The 17,047-nt window shown below is 41.4% G+C and overlaps 1 protein-coding gene across 2 annotated transcripts in view; it reads right to left on the bottom strand.

The window, feature by feature from the left end:
• FAM135B (family with sequence similarity 135 member B) overlaps positions 1 to 17,047 on the bottom strand; it is a 250,570-nt gene that overhangs the window by 12,796 nt on the left and 220,727 nt on the right. For both annotated transcript variants that reach the window (XM_074833913.1, XM_074833819.1), the window contains 6 exons: positions 13,675 to 13,830; positions 11,502 to 11,575; positions 7,978 to 8,132; positions 4,045 to 6,118; positions 2,212 to 2,378; positions 48 to 139 (listed from right to left, as the gene is read on the bottom strand). In XM_074833913.1, coding sequence (XP_074690014.1) covers positions 48 to 139; positions 2,212 to 2,378; positions 4,045 to 6,118; positions 7,978 to 8,132; positions 11,502 to 11,575; positions 13,675 to 13,830 — 2,718 coding nt within the window. The remainder of the gene's footprint in view (positions 1 to 47; positions 140 to 2,211; positions 2,379 to 4,044; positions 6,119 to 7,977; positions 8,133 to 11,501; positions 11,576 to 13,674; positions 13,831 to 17,047) is intronic.

Raw genomic sequence — 17,047 nt, 5'->3', positions numbered from 1 at the left:
CAGATTGTAGCAGATCTAAAGGAAGGTAGAAATTAGCTCTGTACTACCTGATTTCTTTCAGACATTAGGAAGTCCAGTTTTCCACCAGGGAGTCCCAGTTCTATAAAAGTTTTTACCAGCCGCAGATCTGCACTGTTACCTAGAAATAACAGGTAACATATTTATAAAATGTAAATCAACAGAAAAATAACTAATATAGAGCCAATTTAATACATGTCTTTCTATAAACCTTGACACCAGGGAGCTCTTGCTAAGTGCTGCTAAGGCAGCTCACAACACCATAGGATCATGCATTTAAACAGTGGGAGATCAAGAATATCCACAGCCTGCACAAGGTGGGTCTGGACCTAACCTCCTGCTGCTGGGGACTGCATAAATGGTGGGGAAGAAAGGGCAAAGTTCAGGCCCAAAATAACTCTGCCCCCTGATTGCTGAACAACAGAGGTAAGACAAAAAGACAAAAAGCTGAGGTCTGTCCTTCTACCTTCACAGCTGGTGAGGCTCCCAGAACACTGCAGCCCTGCCAGGGACCTCTGCACATGTGCTGGGGTACAAGGCTGTACCTTCAGAGGCAGAGTAGCCTGCCTCTGTGTATTTGCAATTAGAGACAGTCCTGAAATACTATCAGGCTCCTAATATTTCGGAGAAGCCCCATCCCATACTAGGAAATTCCAAAGTCTTCTGAAATGTTTTGTTGGAAAAGGAGATACCTCCACCTCATGAGAAGGACATTACTGCCACTGAGATACTGAATGACAAGTGGTCCTTGCTCAAGCCAGCAAGCATTTGTTTTCTACCTTTCTGAGAACGCCTGAGATTTCAGAGTCTCTACCCCTCCTTCTCTGTGTTTCAAGGTTAACATCTACTCCTTTCCCATTGATACCAATAATTTTTCAAGAGGAGTTTCAAGTTTAACATATCTATTTTCTGCTTAGAAAGCATATATGTAAAAAATTCCAGACCATGCTTCCTCTGCAGTGAATAATAATTTTTATTCTCTCACTTTCTAAAGCTGGCCATTGTCTACCCTATAACAGTGTTGGGGGGGTTTAAATAATGTTTTCATCCTGGTGACATACTGCAAAACAACGAAGCATCTGTGGAAAGACAAGAGTTACTGTAATGCACTCCTCCTGTACACAGAAGGACTGATGTACTTTGATGTAGAATTCTGTTTAAACAACAAAAATAGTTGCAGCACCCATTTCTTAGAGCAAATATTTAATCACACACAGAATCACACACAGAATCGTCTAGGTTGAAAAAGACCTTGAAGATCATCCAGTCCAACCATTAACCTAACACTGACAGTTCCCAACTACACCATATCCCTCAGCGCTATGTCGACCCTACTCTTGAAGACCTCCAGGGATGGGGACTCCACCACCTCCCTGGGCAGCCCATTCCAATGCCCAACAACCCGTTCTGTAAAGAAATGCTTCCTAATATCTAGTCTAAACCTTCCCTGGTGCAACTTGAGGTCATTACCTCTTGTCCTATTGCTTACTACTTGGTTAAAGAGACTCATCCCCAGCTCTCTGCAACCTCCTTTCAGGTAGTTGTAGAGGGCAATGAGGTCTCCCCTCAGCCTCCTCTTCTCCAGACTAAACCCCCCCAGTTCTCTCAGCCGCTCCTCGTACGACATGTGCTCCAGACCCTGCACCAGCTTTGTTGTCCTTCTCTGGACAAGCTCGAGTCATTCAATGTCCTTTTTGGAGTGAGGGGCCCAAAACTGAACACAGTCATCGAGGTGCAGCCTCACCAGTGCTGAGCACAGGGGTAAGATCCCTTCCCTGTCCCTGCTGGCCACGCTATTGCTGATGCAAGCCAGGATGCCATTGGCCTTCTTGGCCACCTGGGCACACTGCTGGCTCCTGTTCAGCCGGCTGTCAGTCAACACCCCCAGGTCCCTCTCTGACTGGCAGCTCTCCAGCCACTGCTCCCCAAGCCTGTAGCACTGCTGGGGGTTGTTGTGGCCCAAGTGCAGCACCCGGCATTTGGTCTTATTGAAACTCCTCCAGTTGGCCTCAGCCCATTGCTCCAGCCTGTCCAAATCCCTCTGCAGAGCCTCCCTCTAACTTAATAAGGACTAAATACTTAATTAAGTTAAATACTTTCCTTAGATTCTCCAGTCTTTCATACTTGCTGAATATCTGCCCTTTTTTGTTTACACCAAAAGGACTTGCAAACAGCAATTCCTCCTGGCCTTACCATCCAATCCATGGACACAGACAACCAGGTGAATGCCATCTTCCAAATTTTCTTCCTCTTCCTCTGGTGGAAAATATGGGATATCAGAAGCTAGTACAGATAAGTCACTGTACAGAAATCCTTCAATCTTCATTTCTTTTTTAAATTTTTCTTTGGCCTGATAAAAACTGGAGAATACATTAATTAATCACAATAGAACTGTGTGTTCAACATCAAACCTTCAAACTAGAAATGAGGAGGCTGGTATTTGCAAGAAATTATGTTTGCAACTTTCAAGTGGAGACCTGGTTACTATTCCTTATATATTCTGATTGAGAGAAATGCAGATGCAGGGGAGAAAATGTTTCTGATCTGGCTACATTCAGGGGATACCTAAAGTGTATTAGCACCTCATACCTGCCAGAGGAATGAAGGATTTACAAAAAATAATTTTCTGGTGGCCCATAACAATGAGACTAAGATATAGAATTAGCAATTTTGCATCTTAATGTCATCAGCCTTATAGATACCAAAATGCAAAATGTATAATTTTGCTAACATCAGATCCATTTATCAGCATAAAGTTTGGAGTTAAAGGATGCACCTCATATGGTAGATACTTTTGTTCTGGTTTGGTTTCAGCTTCTTCTGAAAACATTTCATAGCTAAGAGGAAGAGCAGTTCAGTGCTGAAAAATTAAGCTAACCCCTTTCCTATTCGAGACTTAAAATTTGACACATGAGTTCACCCTGAAGCATTCTGCTGGTTGAAGATACCAAACTCTTCAGTGGCTTTTTGACTTACCAAAACTTATCCACAGTTTTTAAGAATTAATAATCACAACATAGAATCACTACGTAGAATTACGTAGAAAACTGGGATGGATGAGTTTAGGAAATATAAAGCTTTAAAGCTTGAGAATAGTTTAAGGCCACTTGATATAATGGTAAACAATTACTTACATCGGCCCAACTGACTTTAAAGGGACACAAGAATGAAAAATCTAGCATTCAGGCCATGGACCCAGAGGCCCTGGATTCATGTGCACAAATTTTGAGCTTAGATTAAGCAGGACTTACATCAGGATCTATAAAAAAACATCAAGATGCTTTCAGAAAAATAAAAATAAAGCCTTGGGTAGCAAAAAAATGCACATGCAGAGAGCTAACATTTTGGGGAGCTGAATGGGTTGAGAAATTCCCGTGCTACTGTTTTCCTTCAGCACAGCAGAGACACCAAAATATAAGGGAAGTATACATGTGTTAGTGTGCCAATCTGTGAAATGGGCCACTGTGACATCAAGGCAACAATGGGGCATTTCTGTCATGGGCAATGAAGAAGGAAAAAAAAGAAAAAGCCTCTTCTCCAACTACCCAGGATGCCAATTCTGCCATTTTTCTGGTTTGAGCAGCTGAAGTTGAGACCCTACCAGCCAGCCTATGCTCCTGATTCATAATACATCTGAGTGCATTTATTTAATCAGAAGAGAAAAACAATCTATGGCACTGTCATAGTGAACTGACTATTTGGGATCAGTACTCAAGTCTGAGTAACCTTGATTTCATGAAGGAGGGCCAGGTCTTAAAGATCATTTAGACACCTAAATACCACTGATTTCATGAGGATTAAGGACCTAATGTCTTTGACAATCTCGGTCTCTTGTGTTTTCATCATTCCTGTCTATTTAGATTATTTATTCTATATAAACCATTTATCTATTTGGATTATTTATACTGTAATTCCTCAGGCAGCAACTGTCTCTGAACGCAAGCTTACTGTATTAGGGTCCTGAACTTTTCAGGGTCTCTTGGCACTACAGTAACATTAATGAAGACAGTAATTAGACGTTCTTACTTCAGCATCCTTTCATTGGTCTCTTCATCCATCTCATTTGAATTAGAAGAGACAACTCCAAAAGAGCCCAGAGGCTGGTGTGTGATGGGGAATGCAGCCTGCTTTGCAGAGAAGCCAACCATAGCAGGGGTCTCTTTGAGCACAGAAGAAAAAGGAAGACACGTGGCTGTGCAAGAGACGGAGAGGTTAACCACATCAACAGCCTTTCTGCTTTCCAGGGCTACTCCCTCCGTTGTTGCCAAATGAAAACTGGTGCCATTAGCTACAAGTTTATGCTCTTGGCTGTTGGGTTCCTGAGGATATTCAGCCTGGTAGGATCCTGCAGAAGGGTCTGCTGAGGCAGGTGAGTCGTTGAGCTCAATTTCTTGTAACCCCTGCATTTCTGCATACACTGCTGGGCTCTCATCAGCAAGAGAGCTACCACACTCTCCTTGCATTGAGCCAAATTCTGTTGAAGTCTCTGAAGGAGGTGGAACAGGATAGCAAAAATCTGGTACCAGCTTTATGCTTTGTGAGAAATCCTCCTCTCCTGAAATTCTACTATTGGAGTAAAAGCCTTGTTGTAATTTTAAACTGTCTGGCTTAAGTTTATCCATTGGATCCTCAATGCATGTGTCAAACTTATCTATATTTTTTTCCAAGTAATTATAAGCCCTTGGTGTTTTTAAGCTGCACTCACCATCTCTGTCCAGTGACTGGCACTCAGAGACATTATCTAGGAGCTGCTTTGGACAAATGGGTGGTCTTGCCTTTTCCAAACTACAGTAGGTCTCTGGAAAACCTTCCTTCTCCTCCTCCCCTTGTAACTCAGTGTTACTGCTACTGTGTTTGATGGTGGGTTTGGGATGTCCTCTTGGTTCTAGTTGTCCACTTTCGGTGGTAGCTTGACATTCAGAAAAGTCCATGATTAATTTTCCATCTCCACCCTCTGTTCCTGTGCAACTTGTTAAGTTTCCTCCTGAATCTCCCAAGGTTGCTTCACTGTGTTTGGATATATCTACCTCCTCTGCAGGCTCTTCTGGGCTACTGATCTGAGGAGCTGAGACAGATTTTGTCAGTTTGGTAAGCTCCACTTCCCTCTCTTCTTCCTCAAAGGGCAAAGAGCTGATGGATGTGAGTGATGCTTGGATCCCACTGGGCAAGCTGGTATTGCTTTCTGTGTGGCCACCCTCCAGGGAATTTCGGTGGATGGCATGCCTTCGTACCAAGTGGTGCAGAATCTCTCGATCGCTGGGCAGCTCCAGTGCCCGACTGCGAGCATCAGACCACGCCACTGAACTGGGTTCACTTTCAATGCCTGAATCAGATATTATAGAGGAGGATCTTTTTATAACCCCTGACATCAGTGTAAATTCTTCACACTCCTCACCCCGTTGCTCCTTTGTGAACAATTTCACTTCAAAGCTGTGTGTGGGCAAAGCCTTCAAAACAGGGAGCAGAACTTTGCTGTCTGGATCTCCTGTTTTTTCAAGACTAGTTAATTCATTCAGTGCAAGTTCAGATGAAGTGAAATTATTCTCGGGATGACTAGATTCATCTATTTTATGTATTTCAGTCCTGGCTTTCAAGCCATCACTTCCACATGCTCCACACTCATACTGAGCACTGACAATTAACACGGGCTCACTTTTGTGGGAATCCTTATTGCTAGGTTTATTATCTCCATAGGTAACATCTGCCACAAGTCTATTGTCTTTTAATAACATTTCCTCGGGTGTTTTAAAGTCTTCTGATGTGCATTCTGTATTGCCTGGCTCTGAGTCAGAAGTTGTTTCCTTACTTGAAACAAAAATGTTTTCAGGTTTCCTTTGGCCTTCTTTGATCGCTGTACATACCTGAGATGTGGAGTGCTGGTTTAAACCCTTAGCTGTATAAGCAGCACCTTCAGTACCACTGTATATGCAGGAGGGATTCCTGTTTATCCTGTCTGTGTGTATTAGCAGAGTACCTTTCCCAAAGTCTCCTTTCCTTACTGCAATGTCATCATTTGATGCAAAATCTTCATTGTCGTCTATTATATCCATTTGAGTACTTGCAGGAATCTCAAATTCTGGGAAAACTTCCAAACTCTGATCTGAAAGAAAGAAAGAAAGAAAGAAAAAAAGAAAAAAGAAGTAGTACCTGCAAGAACACAACAAAATACCCCAAGGTGGTATGGGACATTGAAAAGTGACTGTAAAGCCTAAAAAAATTATGTATATTTATATTATATAAACTATACATGCATTGGAGGCATATTACAAATGCAAATGCCAGAGTGCATTTAACTAGAATTGTACTCACTAAACAGCTATAGTTAAGGCCAAAGAAGACAATACCAATAAAATATACTTTCCTCAGTATATCCATCTATCCTCAGTGTATCTAAACTATTAGTTTTTTACAGCATAGGAAGCAAAACAAAGCTGACATTCTTGGTATTCCTGCTGTAATATGACATTGTTCATAGTATAGCTCTTGCCTGTAGAGTCAGTTTAAAACTCAGTTTAATAGTTGAAATATCTGTAATAAGCACTGTCAAAATTTAGGCAGTTGGATTACTCTGAAAGAGTGGAAATTCTGAACCACGGGTCATATTAAAGCCAAATGCCGGGTGCTGCACTTGGGCCACAACAACCCTCAGCAGTGCTACAGGCTTGTGGAGGAGTGGCTGGAGAGCTGCCAGTCAGAGAGGGACCTGGGGGTGTTGACTGACAGCCGGCTGAACATGAGCCAGCAGTGTGCCCAGGTGGCCAAGAAGGCCAATGGCATCCTGGCTTGTATCAGAAATACCGTGGCCAGCAGGGACAGGGAAGGGATCTTACCCCTGTACTCGGCACTGGTGAGGCTGCACCTCAATTACTGTGTTCAGTTTTGGGCCCCTCACTCCAAAAAGGACATTGAATGACTCGAGTGTGTCCAGAGAAGGGCAACGAAGCTGGTGCAGGGTCTGGAGCACATGTCGTATGAGGAGCGGCTGAGGGAACTGGGGTTGTTTAGTCTGGAGAAGAGGAGGCTGAGGGGAGACCTCATCGCCCTCTACAACTCCCTGAAAGGAGGTTGCAGAGAGCTGGGGATGAGTCTCTTTAACCAAGTAACAAGCGATAGAACAAGAGGTAATGACCTCAAGTTGTGCCAGGGAAGGTTTAGACTAGATATTAGGAAGTATTTCTTCACAGAACGGGTTGTTGGGCATTGGAATGGGCTGCCCAGGGAGGTGGTGGAGTCCCCATCCCTGGACGTGTTTAAGAGTAGGGTTGACATAGCACTTAGGGATATGGTGTAGTTGGGAACTGTCAGTGTTAGGTTAATGGTTGGACTGGATGATCTTCAAGGTCCTTTACAACCTAGATGATTCTGTGATTTACAAGACTATGGTCACCTATAATATTAATACATATTGCTTCCTTACTAATCTTAATAGTTGAGTAAAAAGAAAAGGGAACTAAGGGCTATGAGGTTTTGCTACAAATCTGTGGACCTAAATAATTTCTTAATTAAAAATTTGATTTGGGTACTCTAAAGGAAAATATACATTTTTTAAAGCAATTCTGCCTTTCAGGGACAGTGTTGGGCTTCATGCTGGAATTGTGGTTTTGTTCTGAGTTTTCTTACCACTAGATGTCACACTGGGGATGAAATTCATAGTGCTGTTTTTCCTTTAAATTTGTACTGTAACAAAAATCCAAAAGGTTTTGTTCTCTTTCTAGATTTTGCTTCCAGCTCTTGTAACTAAACAGCTTATTTTGAAGATGAAAATTATGAAGCTACAGGCAATACTCTAGTTTGCTAATAGGGAAAACACAAGCATTCAGCTGTTACATACTGGACCACACTCTGATCCAAGCTGCAGCCAGTCCAATGGATGTGAGATCACTTACCCTGGGCTGGGGAAGTGAACCTCCCTCAGCTCAAGCTGTGTCATAAAGCTGTACCTTGTGGTGTTTTGCTCACCTTTGCAAGGAATATCCATGTACCTATCTTCAAATATAACTGGGAGCGTGTTCCAGTCCCCATCTATGTCAAGGCATTCTGCTGGAAGCGGGGGCATGCTGGTGAAGTATTCAGAATTACGAATTTCTGTAGAAATCTGTCCATGACTTTGGATCCTGGCAACAAAGCACAAAAGTAATTGAGTGTTTGAGTAGTTACCACATTGTGTCTCCATCACTCCTGCCAACCCAGCAGCAAAGCTGGCTGTGCAGACAGAGAACAGAGGAAATGTGCTTAAGAGGACAGGAGGTACCCAGTGCTCCAAGGAGGTTTCACATGAGTTGATTTCTGTCTCTCAGTTGGAGATACCTACAACTTGCACACTCTCTCACTGCAAAACCTCTTTTTGAAACTGTTCCAGCTGCTGCTGCCACGGGCTTCTTCTAACTACCATAACTCTTTGCTGTCCTCTCAGGGGTCACTGCAGCTGGCTGAGACTGGATCCCTCAGGGGCTTTCTGGTCAGAAAAAGAGGTCTGTCATTCTGGTTGTGACAAGGGTTTCAAAACACAGATGCAGGAAACAATAATAAAATTTTGGTTGAGCAGTACAGGGAGGAACAAGGCCAAGAAAGATGCATGGCAGGCCCTCTATCTCACTTTCAGCAGTCCTCAGAACCCTGCAATATCTCAGCTACGTATGTATTTGGAAGAGCTAAGACACATCAATTCAGCCACTGCCTGTTAGCAGAACTAAAATAACTGTTTCCATCTTTTGGGCCATGTAAAATGCTACCTGGCTTTCATCAGTGAACATAACATTAAACTGGCACACAAATGTGAGTTCAGCTATAACAAATACAATAATTTTTAGTTCTGATGAGCCTTCCTATGTAAGCACGTTCCTCAAAAAACAGGGAAAACATCAAATAGAAAGTTTATTTATTTGTGTTGACTCTGATTAATTTCTTTATCCTAAGGAATAAAGAGGAAGGCAACAAGGTTTTCATAGATGATCAGCTGAAAGCAATTCTGCACAGATACCATAGGACAGCACAATGGCAGTATTTCAGATTATCATTGGCAAAAGGCAGATAATCATCATGTGGCAGCGAACTGGAAAAAAACACTTTACACATTATGAAGCAAAACTCAAACAGCAGGTTTGTAATTCATGCCAGCATGGAAGATTCCTATGTCCAGACACAAATAACTTATTCAGACCAGCATATCAGCTTCAACATCAAAACACAATTGTTGCTGTCTATCATTTGCTCTTACCTGTAGGCCAGTTATTTTTTCCTCAAAGATAAACAAGTCATTAGTTGTTAAAACATGACTCAGACAGGAGTCAGAAACAGCTAACTGCTCATTCTTGCCTGCAGCAACACCTGGGTGTTTAGAGTTAACTCTTAACTCCATAATAAAAGTTCTCACTGACATATTAATTAATAACATCAGCACTTTACTAAAGACCACATGTAAAAATAATAAACTAAGCTTACTTCAAGACCAATCTCTGGCACAAACGATGTATCATTGATATTGAAAGGTGTGAGGAAATTTTTTTTTTCTGTAAAATATTGGGAGGATGTCACCTCCTAGAGGATCCCACTCTGCATGTTATGCAACCTATTGAAAATAGTGTGTCCTTTTCTATCTAAGCAGTGAAATGCTGTGAGGCATGTAGGTGCATGGTGTCACACAGAACTCACAACAACAGTACAGGAGGCAAAAGAAAAAGCTCTTGTCTGGTAAGCAGGAAGAAAGAACCAGGGGAAAATACTGTTAATGTTTGAGGTGGTTGTGCAGCACCTGGCATGCTGAGAGCTGATCTCACCTGGAGACTCTGCAAATGCAATTAATACCCCCCACTGCCACCCCTGACATTAATAATACTCTGGCAGCCAAGACTGTTTTTCCAACTACATCACCTAGCAAAATCAAAAAGAAAACAGGACTCTGCCATGAGACCTGTATGGACTGAATTTACCTACATAGACCAACTTTTAAAGTTTGTAAACTATTTTACTATTTTTTTTTTTTTTTAAACTCAGTATCCTTCATAATCACTGAGGAAAAATAATGTTTATCTGTAGGAAACGGGCTAGTTCTGGGGCTGCCTGGAGAAATAAAAGCACTTCATGCAATTAGGCTTCCTCCTGTGCAGGGTTATGTTTGCTTGAATGGGGCCATGAGTGTCTGTGCCCTCACTCCAGGATCTCCACATGGGGTTTTTCCTTCTACATAACTCCCTGAAAACCTGACATGTGAGGACTAAGTGAGCTCAGCTGGGCCCCTAAAGCCATGGTGTTAATGAAGTCATGGCCCTTTCCATCAACTCTGAATAAGCCCTAATGTCCCTATTCACAGCTCTGAGAAAGTAATTTTCTTCTTTGCACTAGGTCAGAAGCAGATGTCTCACTTAAGTCTCATCATCATGACAGGACCTGATGTCATGGCCTCTTTAAGACCCTTCTGAAAGATGGGTTTCCACACTGGTGATGCTGTGGTCCACCCATGGTCACAGGCTTTTTCAGTGGACAAATAGTCCAGCCATCATTCATTACTCAGAAATACAAATCTGAACATCTTTGTTTAAACTCTGCCTTCAGAGGTCAGGTCCTAAGTATTATCCATGTGCTCCACTTGGGATCATTAGCTAAAACTGAAGGCAGGATTTGCCTTGGTGTAGCTTTAAAATTGGCTCCACATACTGCCCAGCTTGGTTCCAAGCAGGAAGTGTCAAGTAGAAGGAAAAACCTACCTTGCCAATGTTTTATAGCATGTTTTTATGAATGCAGCTCAGTGCAACGTTTGTTTTCCTGGACTATTTTTCACTGTTGATTCTCAGTCAATTATCAGCCCTGAGCTGACATCACTCCCACAGTTCTTCCAGCTAATGTGGTGGAGTTCCCCATTCCCCTCCTCCACTGCTGAGTGGACATCCACAGCTTTACATTGGCTGTTTAATACTCCTGTCTGCATTTAAAGATCCTTTCTGCTACACAAAGTAGGGCTGGACGAAACAGCAAAAGAAATCCATGACTGCCTACCCCCAAAAATGTATAAATGTATATTAGTGAGGGTAAAAAGCAAATTTTTAAATGTTAAGCTCTTGTTGCTTATCAGCAGTTATTTCCCATTAAAAGTATCAGTACTGGATCTGGTGTCGTGAGTTTAGGAAGATAATTGAAGAAAGATAAAAATATGTTTCTGCATGCTCTGAGGTTGGTGGTGTTGGTGGAGATATGCTCTGAAGGGAAATGTACCCAACTGTGACTGAGAAGAGAGGTGGGGAAAAGCTCTCCTGGACTGTGTCCGTAGAATATAGGAATCTTGAAATTAATAATTTCTGGGGCCTGATCAGAGTCGCTTACTTTTCACACTGATTTCAATGGTTTTACAATATGGAGCTAGAACAGGCCCAGTGACTTCTCTCAAATCAAGCTCCTCTATATTCAGCAGAAAAGACCTCAGTCTTGATTTCAATTGAACTGCATTTTCAGTCATTCCAGTGACAGAGAAGGGTTAATGGGTTACTTACAGGCCTTCCTGGAATGTGAGCACAGCGGGTTTCTGGTGCTCAGTGTAGAAGAAGGCTTCTGAGAATCTCCTCACCTGAGGAAGAAAGACACAGGTTAAACCTAAGATCTCCTGAAAGGTGCCAAGTACAATCACACTAATAACAGAGCAGTGACTGTCAGGACCAGATTCCTTAGTATGCTCCATCTGCGTTGCACCACTCTGGTGACAGAAAAAAAAAAAGAAAAGCTCAATTCTGCTTCACTTTCCCAATCCAGCACAAAGCAGCTGGTGTTATTGCCTGTTTTGCTGGGAGGTAAGAAATGTCTCTTGACAGTAAATCAAGATTTGCTTATGTGCATCTTCTGACTACTTTTCTAAAAGCTGTCAAATTTACCATTTTCCCCTGTGTTCTTAAAGTGGGGAAGATTTCTTCCTTTGCCACCGTTCAAACCACATAGCAGCAGTGCAGTGAGTTACGAAATTAGAACAATTCATAATTGATCATCTCTTCAATGGGAACATCCACAGTGACTCCCAAGAGATTAAAGGAAGTCATATATCAGCCCAGAGGAGAATAAGCCCTATCATGGTAGAAACACATCTGCCTATGTCATGATACAAACGAGAGCTCTTCAAATCTCTTCATGGACACTGGATCTGTTCAGTGTTGGATAATCAATTACAAAGAGCCACAGATCTGAAGTGGCTGGCAGAGCACAGAGTGTGAAATAAGCTATAAAAAATTCAGTGCTGCTATCTGCTCTGGAGTAAGCTTTGAGTTTAAATGAATCAAGCATAATATGCAATCAAATGTACTAAGCTGTTAAACTGCAGCCCATACATTACTAATAATATTTGTAAAAGTGACCTTTGTTACAGCATCAGAAAATGGCAGCGAAAAGCATATGTCATAGCATCTTGGCATCTCCCTAGATCCCAGCTGTGCTTTAACAAACAGCTTTTCTAAAAAAAGAACTATCATCCCTTCAAAAAGACTGTGTCTTAATAGTATGACTTTTCATTTGTAGCTCCCAAACTGTTTTCTAGAGCTGGGAAAGTGTCATTACACACAGTTTATATGGGGAGGCACAAAGGTATGTAATTTGCCAAAGGTCAAGCAAGCAGTCAGCATCATTTGACGCTGGAACAAACCACAGACTGCGATTCACCTTGCTGGAGCTTGGAGCATACAGAGTTGGGTCCTTTGCCTGAAAGTCACCCAGGTCCTCTCAAAGTCAGGGGAGACCTTCTTAAACTAAACAGGGGGGTCTCAGCATCGGTCACTTCTTCCTGAATTTTACGCCTCCATTTTGTAAGCTCAACCATACTTTTGGGGAGAGTTGTTCTGGTCACACTGGGAAGTAACCAGACCTCCACTGACTTTGACAGGAACCAGAATATAAGCTGAGATGTCAATACCTACACTGTAGACTCCTAAACATAAGCAAGGTAAATTCTACCCTTTTCTCTATGTCTCTACTCCAATGATTAGATTGGACTGTGAGTTCAGTTCAGGGTGATGTGCTGAACTGATGTCTGGTCAATAACCAAAAACGTCCTAATAAAAGACACAGCACTTGCTGAACTAATCAGATAAGCAGATCTGACAAAGTTAGCTCAAAAGACAAGTGCTTTTGTGCCTTCCTTATTATCAAGTACAAGAAGCAATTTCCACATGACCAATATTAATATTTTGTTGTGTGCACCTCACTAGGAGAAAGGCAACAACTAGATAAATATATTTATGTGACATAGTGAAGAGAACAAGTTTATATTCCTCATGGTAGTTTTGTGAAAGAAGTTGAGATAAAATAATCTTTTTGTTTATTTGTCATTGTGATGCTTGTGCTTTTTTAAACAAACGTTTATGATTTATGGATATCTAGTAAGTACAGGTGATATCTACCTCTTCCCACCCACCTCCTCTTCCCTGTCTGATTCTGGTCTTCAAAGTGCACTCATTTTACACAGGATCCTGGGTCCCATAAAAGCAACAGCTTTCATTCCAGAAATTGAAATCTGCAAATTCAAATCCTGGACTTCACCTCTTCTTCACCTTTTGCCCTGCTCACCCCATTTCACATAAATATTCATATGGGCAAAATAATATTGGAAATATATATGCAGGAAAATCATTAATGTCTATCAGAAGATTACCATTACTGAACATGTTTTTAACTTCTTAATATTACCCTTAGCATGTGATGTTCCTGAGTCAGATACGCTGTGACTTCTGGATGGAGCGTTGCCACCTCCAGGAACTGGGTCCAGAGGGCCAGAAGGTGGGAGCAAAGCCAGGCAAGGTCCTTGCTTATCTGTTCTGCTATCTTCTCTGGATTGCTCAGCAGCTGGAGGAGGGAAAGGGCATTTTGAGATCAAGACAGTGTCATGAAGTGAAATCAGTTCATGTGTTAGATTAAGTCCTTTTAGTAACAACAGCAATAAAACAAAAAAAGTCCTCTTGATTTAGAATTATTATTAAAGCTATTATTTTCAGTTATTTTACCCCAAATAAAGCCAGTGAGACTTTTGCTTTTACTCTTTAAAACCCACATATTTTAGCACAAAGGGTCTCAGCTACACAACTTGAGGCCAAGAAGTAGACCAAGGAGCACAGGCTCAAGTTTTGCATATACTACTGCAGATGTAGTAATCAGAAAAAAAAAATAAAAGAAAATGAGTTCCAAATTATCCACTAGAGGGTGCTGGATACTCTCAAATAATAAACCATGGTCCGTCATCTCCTTTCTGTTAGCAAAAGAAGCCTTCTCAGCCATGTCACACCAGGATACCAGATGGGTGATTGGGTGGGTGGGGGAATGAACCACAAACCCAAAACGAAAACCCTCTGTCCTCAACACATAATGAAAACAGACATCCCAGAGTCTGCTTCTCCCCCACACCAGGACATGCTGGAGCACTCCAGCTCTAGGCTGCAATTCTGCGCTAAAGCTCTGCAGCCCAGAAAGTGCATGTTAGCAGCAAAGTCTCTGCATATCAATTTTCCTGGTTTCACAATTGCTTTAACGAGAGACAGTCATTGTATTTTACCTCCATGTTTTGGCACAAAGAGTACAGAACTGAGCCTTCATCTATTCCTAGGGTCCCTACCTGCTTCCATGAAACTGGTAATACTAACATAAATACTCCAGAAATAATACCAGAGGAATCACTTATCAGTTCATGGCCAGGTATTTTTTGGTTAGGACTGCAATCTAGCTGAAAGTCTGCTTATTTTTCACATTTTATTACGCAGGTAGTTTCCAGATTGGTGACTCTGCAAACTAAGCCATGACTAAAAGCAAATTGTCTGTGTGAGAGAAACAGAGAAAATGTGTGTGTGGATAACACAGATATTGTCACTGTGTTTACATTGCTTGGGTGCTAGTCTGTTTTAATGACTTGTCCAAAATCGCACAAGCTCCAGTGCCCATTCTGGTACTGGAAAAATCAGGAGGATAATGGTAGACAAAAGATCCTGCCCAAACATTTCTCTTTGCAGAGTCAGGGTACTAGTTTACTGCATTCAATTTTATATGTTGTATGTCAATTTTTTTTTGTTTGTTTTATTTACTCAGTAAGCTGCCTCTTACATTATAAACTGAAAGCATAGTCTTCCAAGAAGATGCAATATCAATGCAAGCCATAGTAGGAATAGCTATCTTTCTAGAACTGGCTATTTTTCCAGTTTTTTGGTTCTTAACCTTTTGAATATAGGAAGGAAGGAAGGAAGGAAGGAAGGAAGGAAGGAAGGAAGGAAGGAAGGAAGGAAGGAAGGAAGGAAGGAAGGAAGGAAGGAAGGAAGGAAGGAAGGAAGGAAGGAAGGAAGGAAGGAAGGAAGGAAGGAAGGAAAAGACAATTTCTACTTCTAATTGTGAGAGTCTTACTGCACTGCCACACAGAGGACAAGAGCTTAGCAACACTAGCGATCCAGGTCAAATCCCAGGGACTCAGTTCCTCAGAGCAAAACCCAGCAATTAAAATGATCACCAAATGTGATTCTGGCTACTCCATTCACATACCTGCTGCTGAGCTGTTCCCTGTGACTGGACCTTTCAAACGTCCCTCAGGATAGTCTGGCTTTAACAATACTGTCACGCAAAACAAATCAAGAGGGTTTTTTGAGGAGTTATTTTTGCTTGTTTGTTTACAGATCAATCACAAAGTTAAAAGAATATTTCTCTTCCACTTTTTCCTGCATTGAGTATCTGCTGTGTTCTTGGGATGAATACAAAGCTATGGCAAGGTTAACCTTACTTTGTTTTTTTTTTTTTTTTGTTTTAAGGACCTGGCTCTGGTAACACGGTGGTAATGGGAGACTAACTGTATAGGCTTCTCTTTGCATGGTTTTTAATAGCATTTTCTTCCTTTATAAACTATTGTTTTTCATGTTCTGTTGAAAAGAAATGGTTTCAGTTCATATACTCCTAAAGAGTGTTTCCAATACTAATCTGTACACCATACAGAGGTACATACAACTTCAGCACTTACACTGCAGTGATGGTCAATGCTGCACCTATGTCCCACCAAGGTCTCCACAGTTATGTCTTGAGAGTCTCTGCAAATTCACTGTCTTTATCATCAAATTATTCATAGATGAATATAAATCTATCATCCCAGGATGTGAAGGCAAAACCTTTTCACAGTGTACAGGAAACCCAAAGTGTTTATAACACCCCAGAGAACCAGCTGTTCTGGCTGTTGTGTTCACCTAGCTGTTGCTATGCTGTTCCCAGAAGCTTTCAAACAACAGTAAAAGGAGTCTGGCTTTATTTATATTGCCATTCAAAACAAGTCAATAAGCTTTTTTGGGAGAACAAGAATTGGACATGATTTAGAAAGTACAGAGAAATTAATGCTGGCATTTTCTGATGTATGCCAAGCTAATTTGGACTTTCCTAGACTCATAGAAAATAAGTCCAAAGGAGACTCTACATTGTGTTGTCTGACCTCTTATAACCTTACAGCTTCTAAATCCAGTAGACCTGAGCCCAATAACTTATGTTTCTCTAAATCAAATTTATATGGAATCAGATTTCTTGCAAAGTACCCAAGTCATGATTTAAAATTAAGAAATTTGCCATTTCAAATATTTTTCACCCATGGCTGACAAACATTAGCCCACCATTTGTAATTGGAGTGTGAATGTACTTCTAGTTTGGTTTGGCTTTCACTTGTTAACTGTTATTTTGTCATTCTTCCCCATGCTGTCCCTGCTGCTACTAAACTGAGCACATAAAATCTGTTAAATCTCTGATTATAAAGCATTTTCCAGAGTCATCAGCTGATGCTTGCATTTCTTCCTGGCACCCTTGACAACTTGTCTGTGTCTCACTTGAAATAAACATGGCAGAAGCAAGTTCAAGAGAGTAGTTCAATCACTTCTGTGCAAAATCACTTTTTTCCTCCCATGAGCCTCCCTACATATTTAGGCATTTTTATTTGAAAAGATATGGCTGTACAACCTGCCAAAGTATCTTTCCTCCTGTCAGCATAAAAGCTGTAATTGCAACCTACCCCCAAATAATTTTTTTCTGCATACTCTGCTACTCAGAGCTAAGCTCA

This window comes from Strix aluco, chromosome 1, assembly GCF_031877795.1.
Source record: "Strix aluco isolate bStrAlu1 chromosome 1, bStrAlu1.hap1, whole genome shotgun sequence".
Classification (NCBI taxonomy): Eukaryota; Metazoa; Chordata; class Aves; order Strigiformes; family Strigidae; genus Strix; species Strix aluco.
Note: the sequence above shows the minus strand (reverse complement) of the source record. Positions and strands in the feature narration are given on the sequence as shown.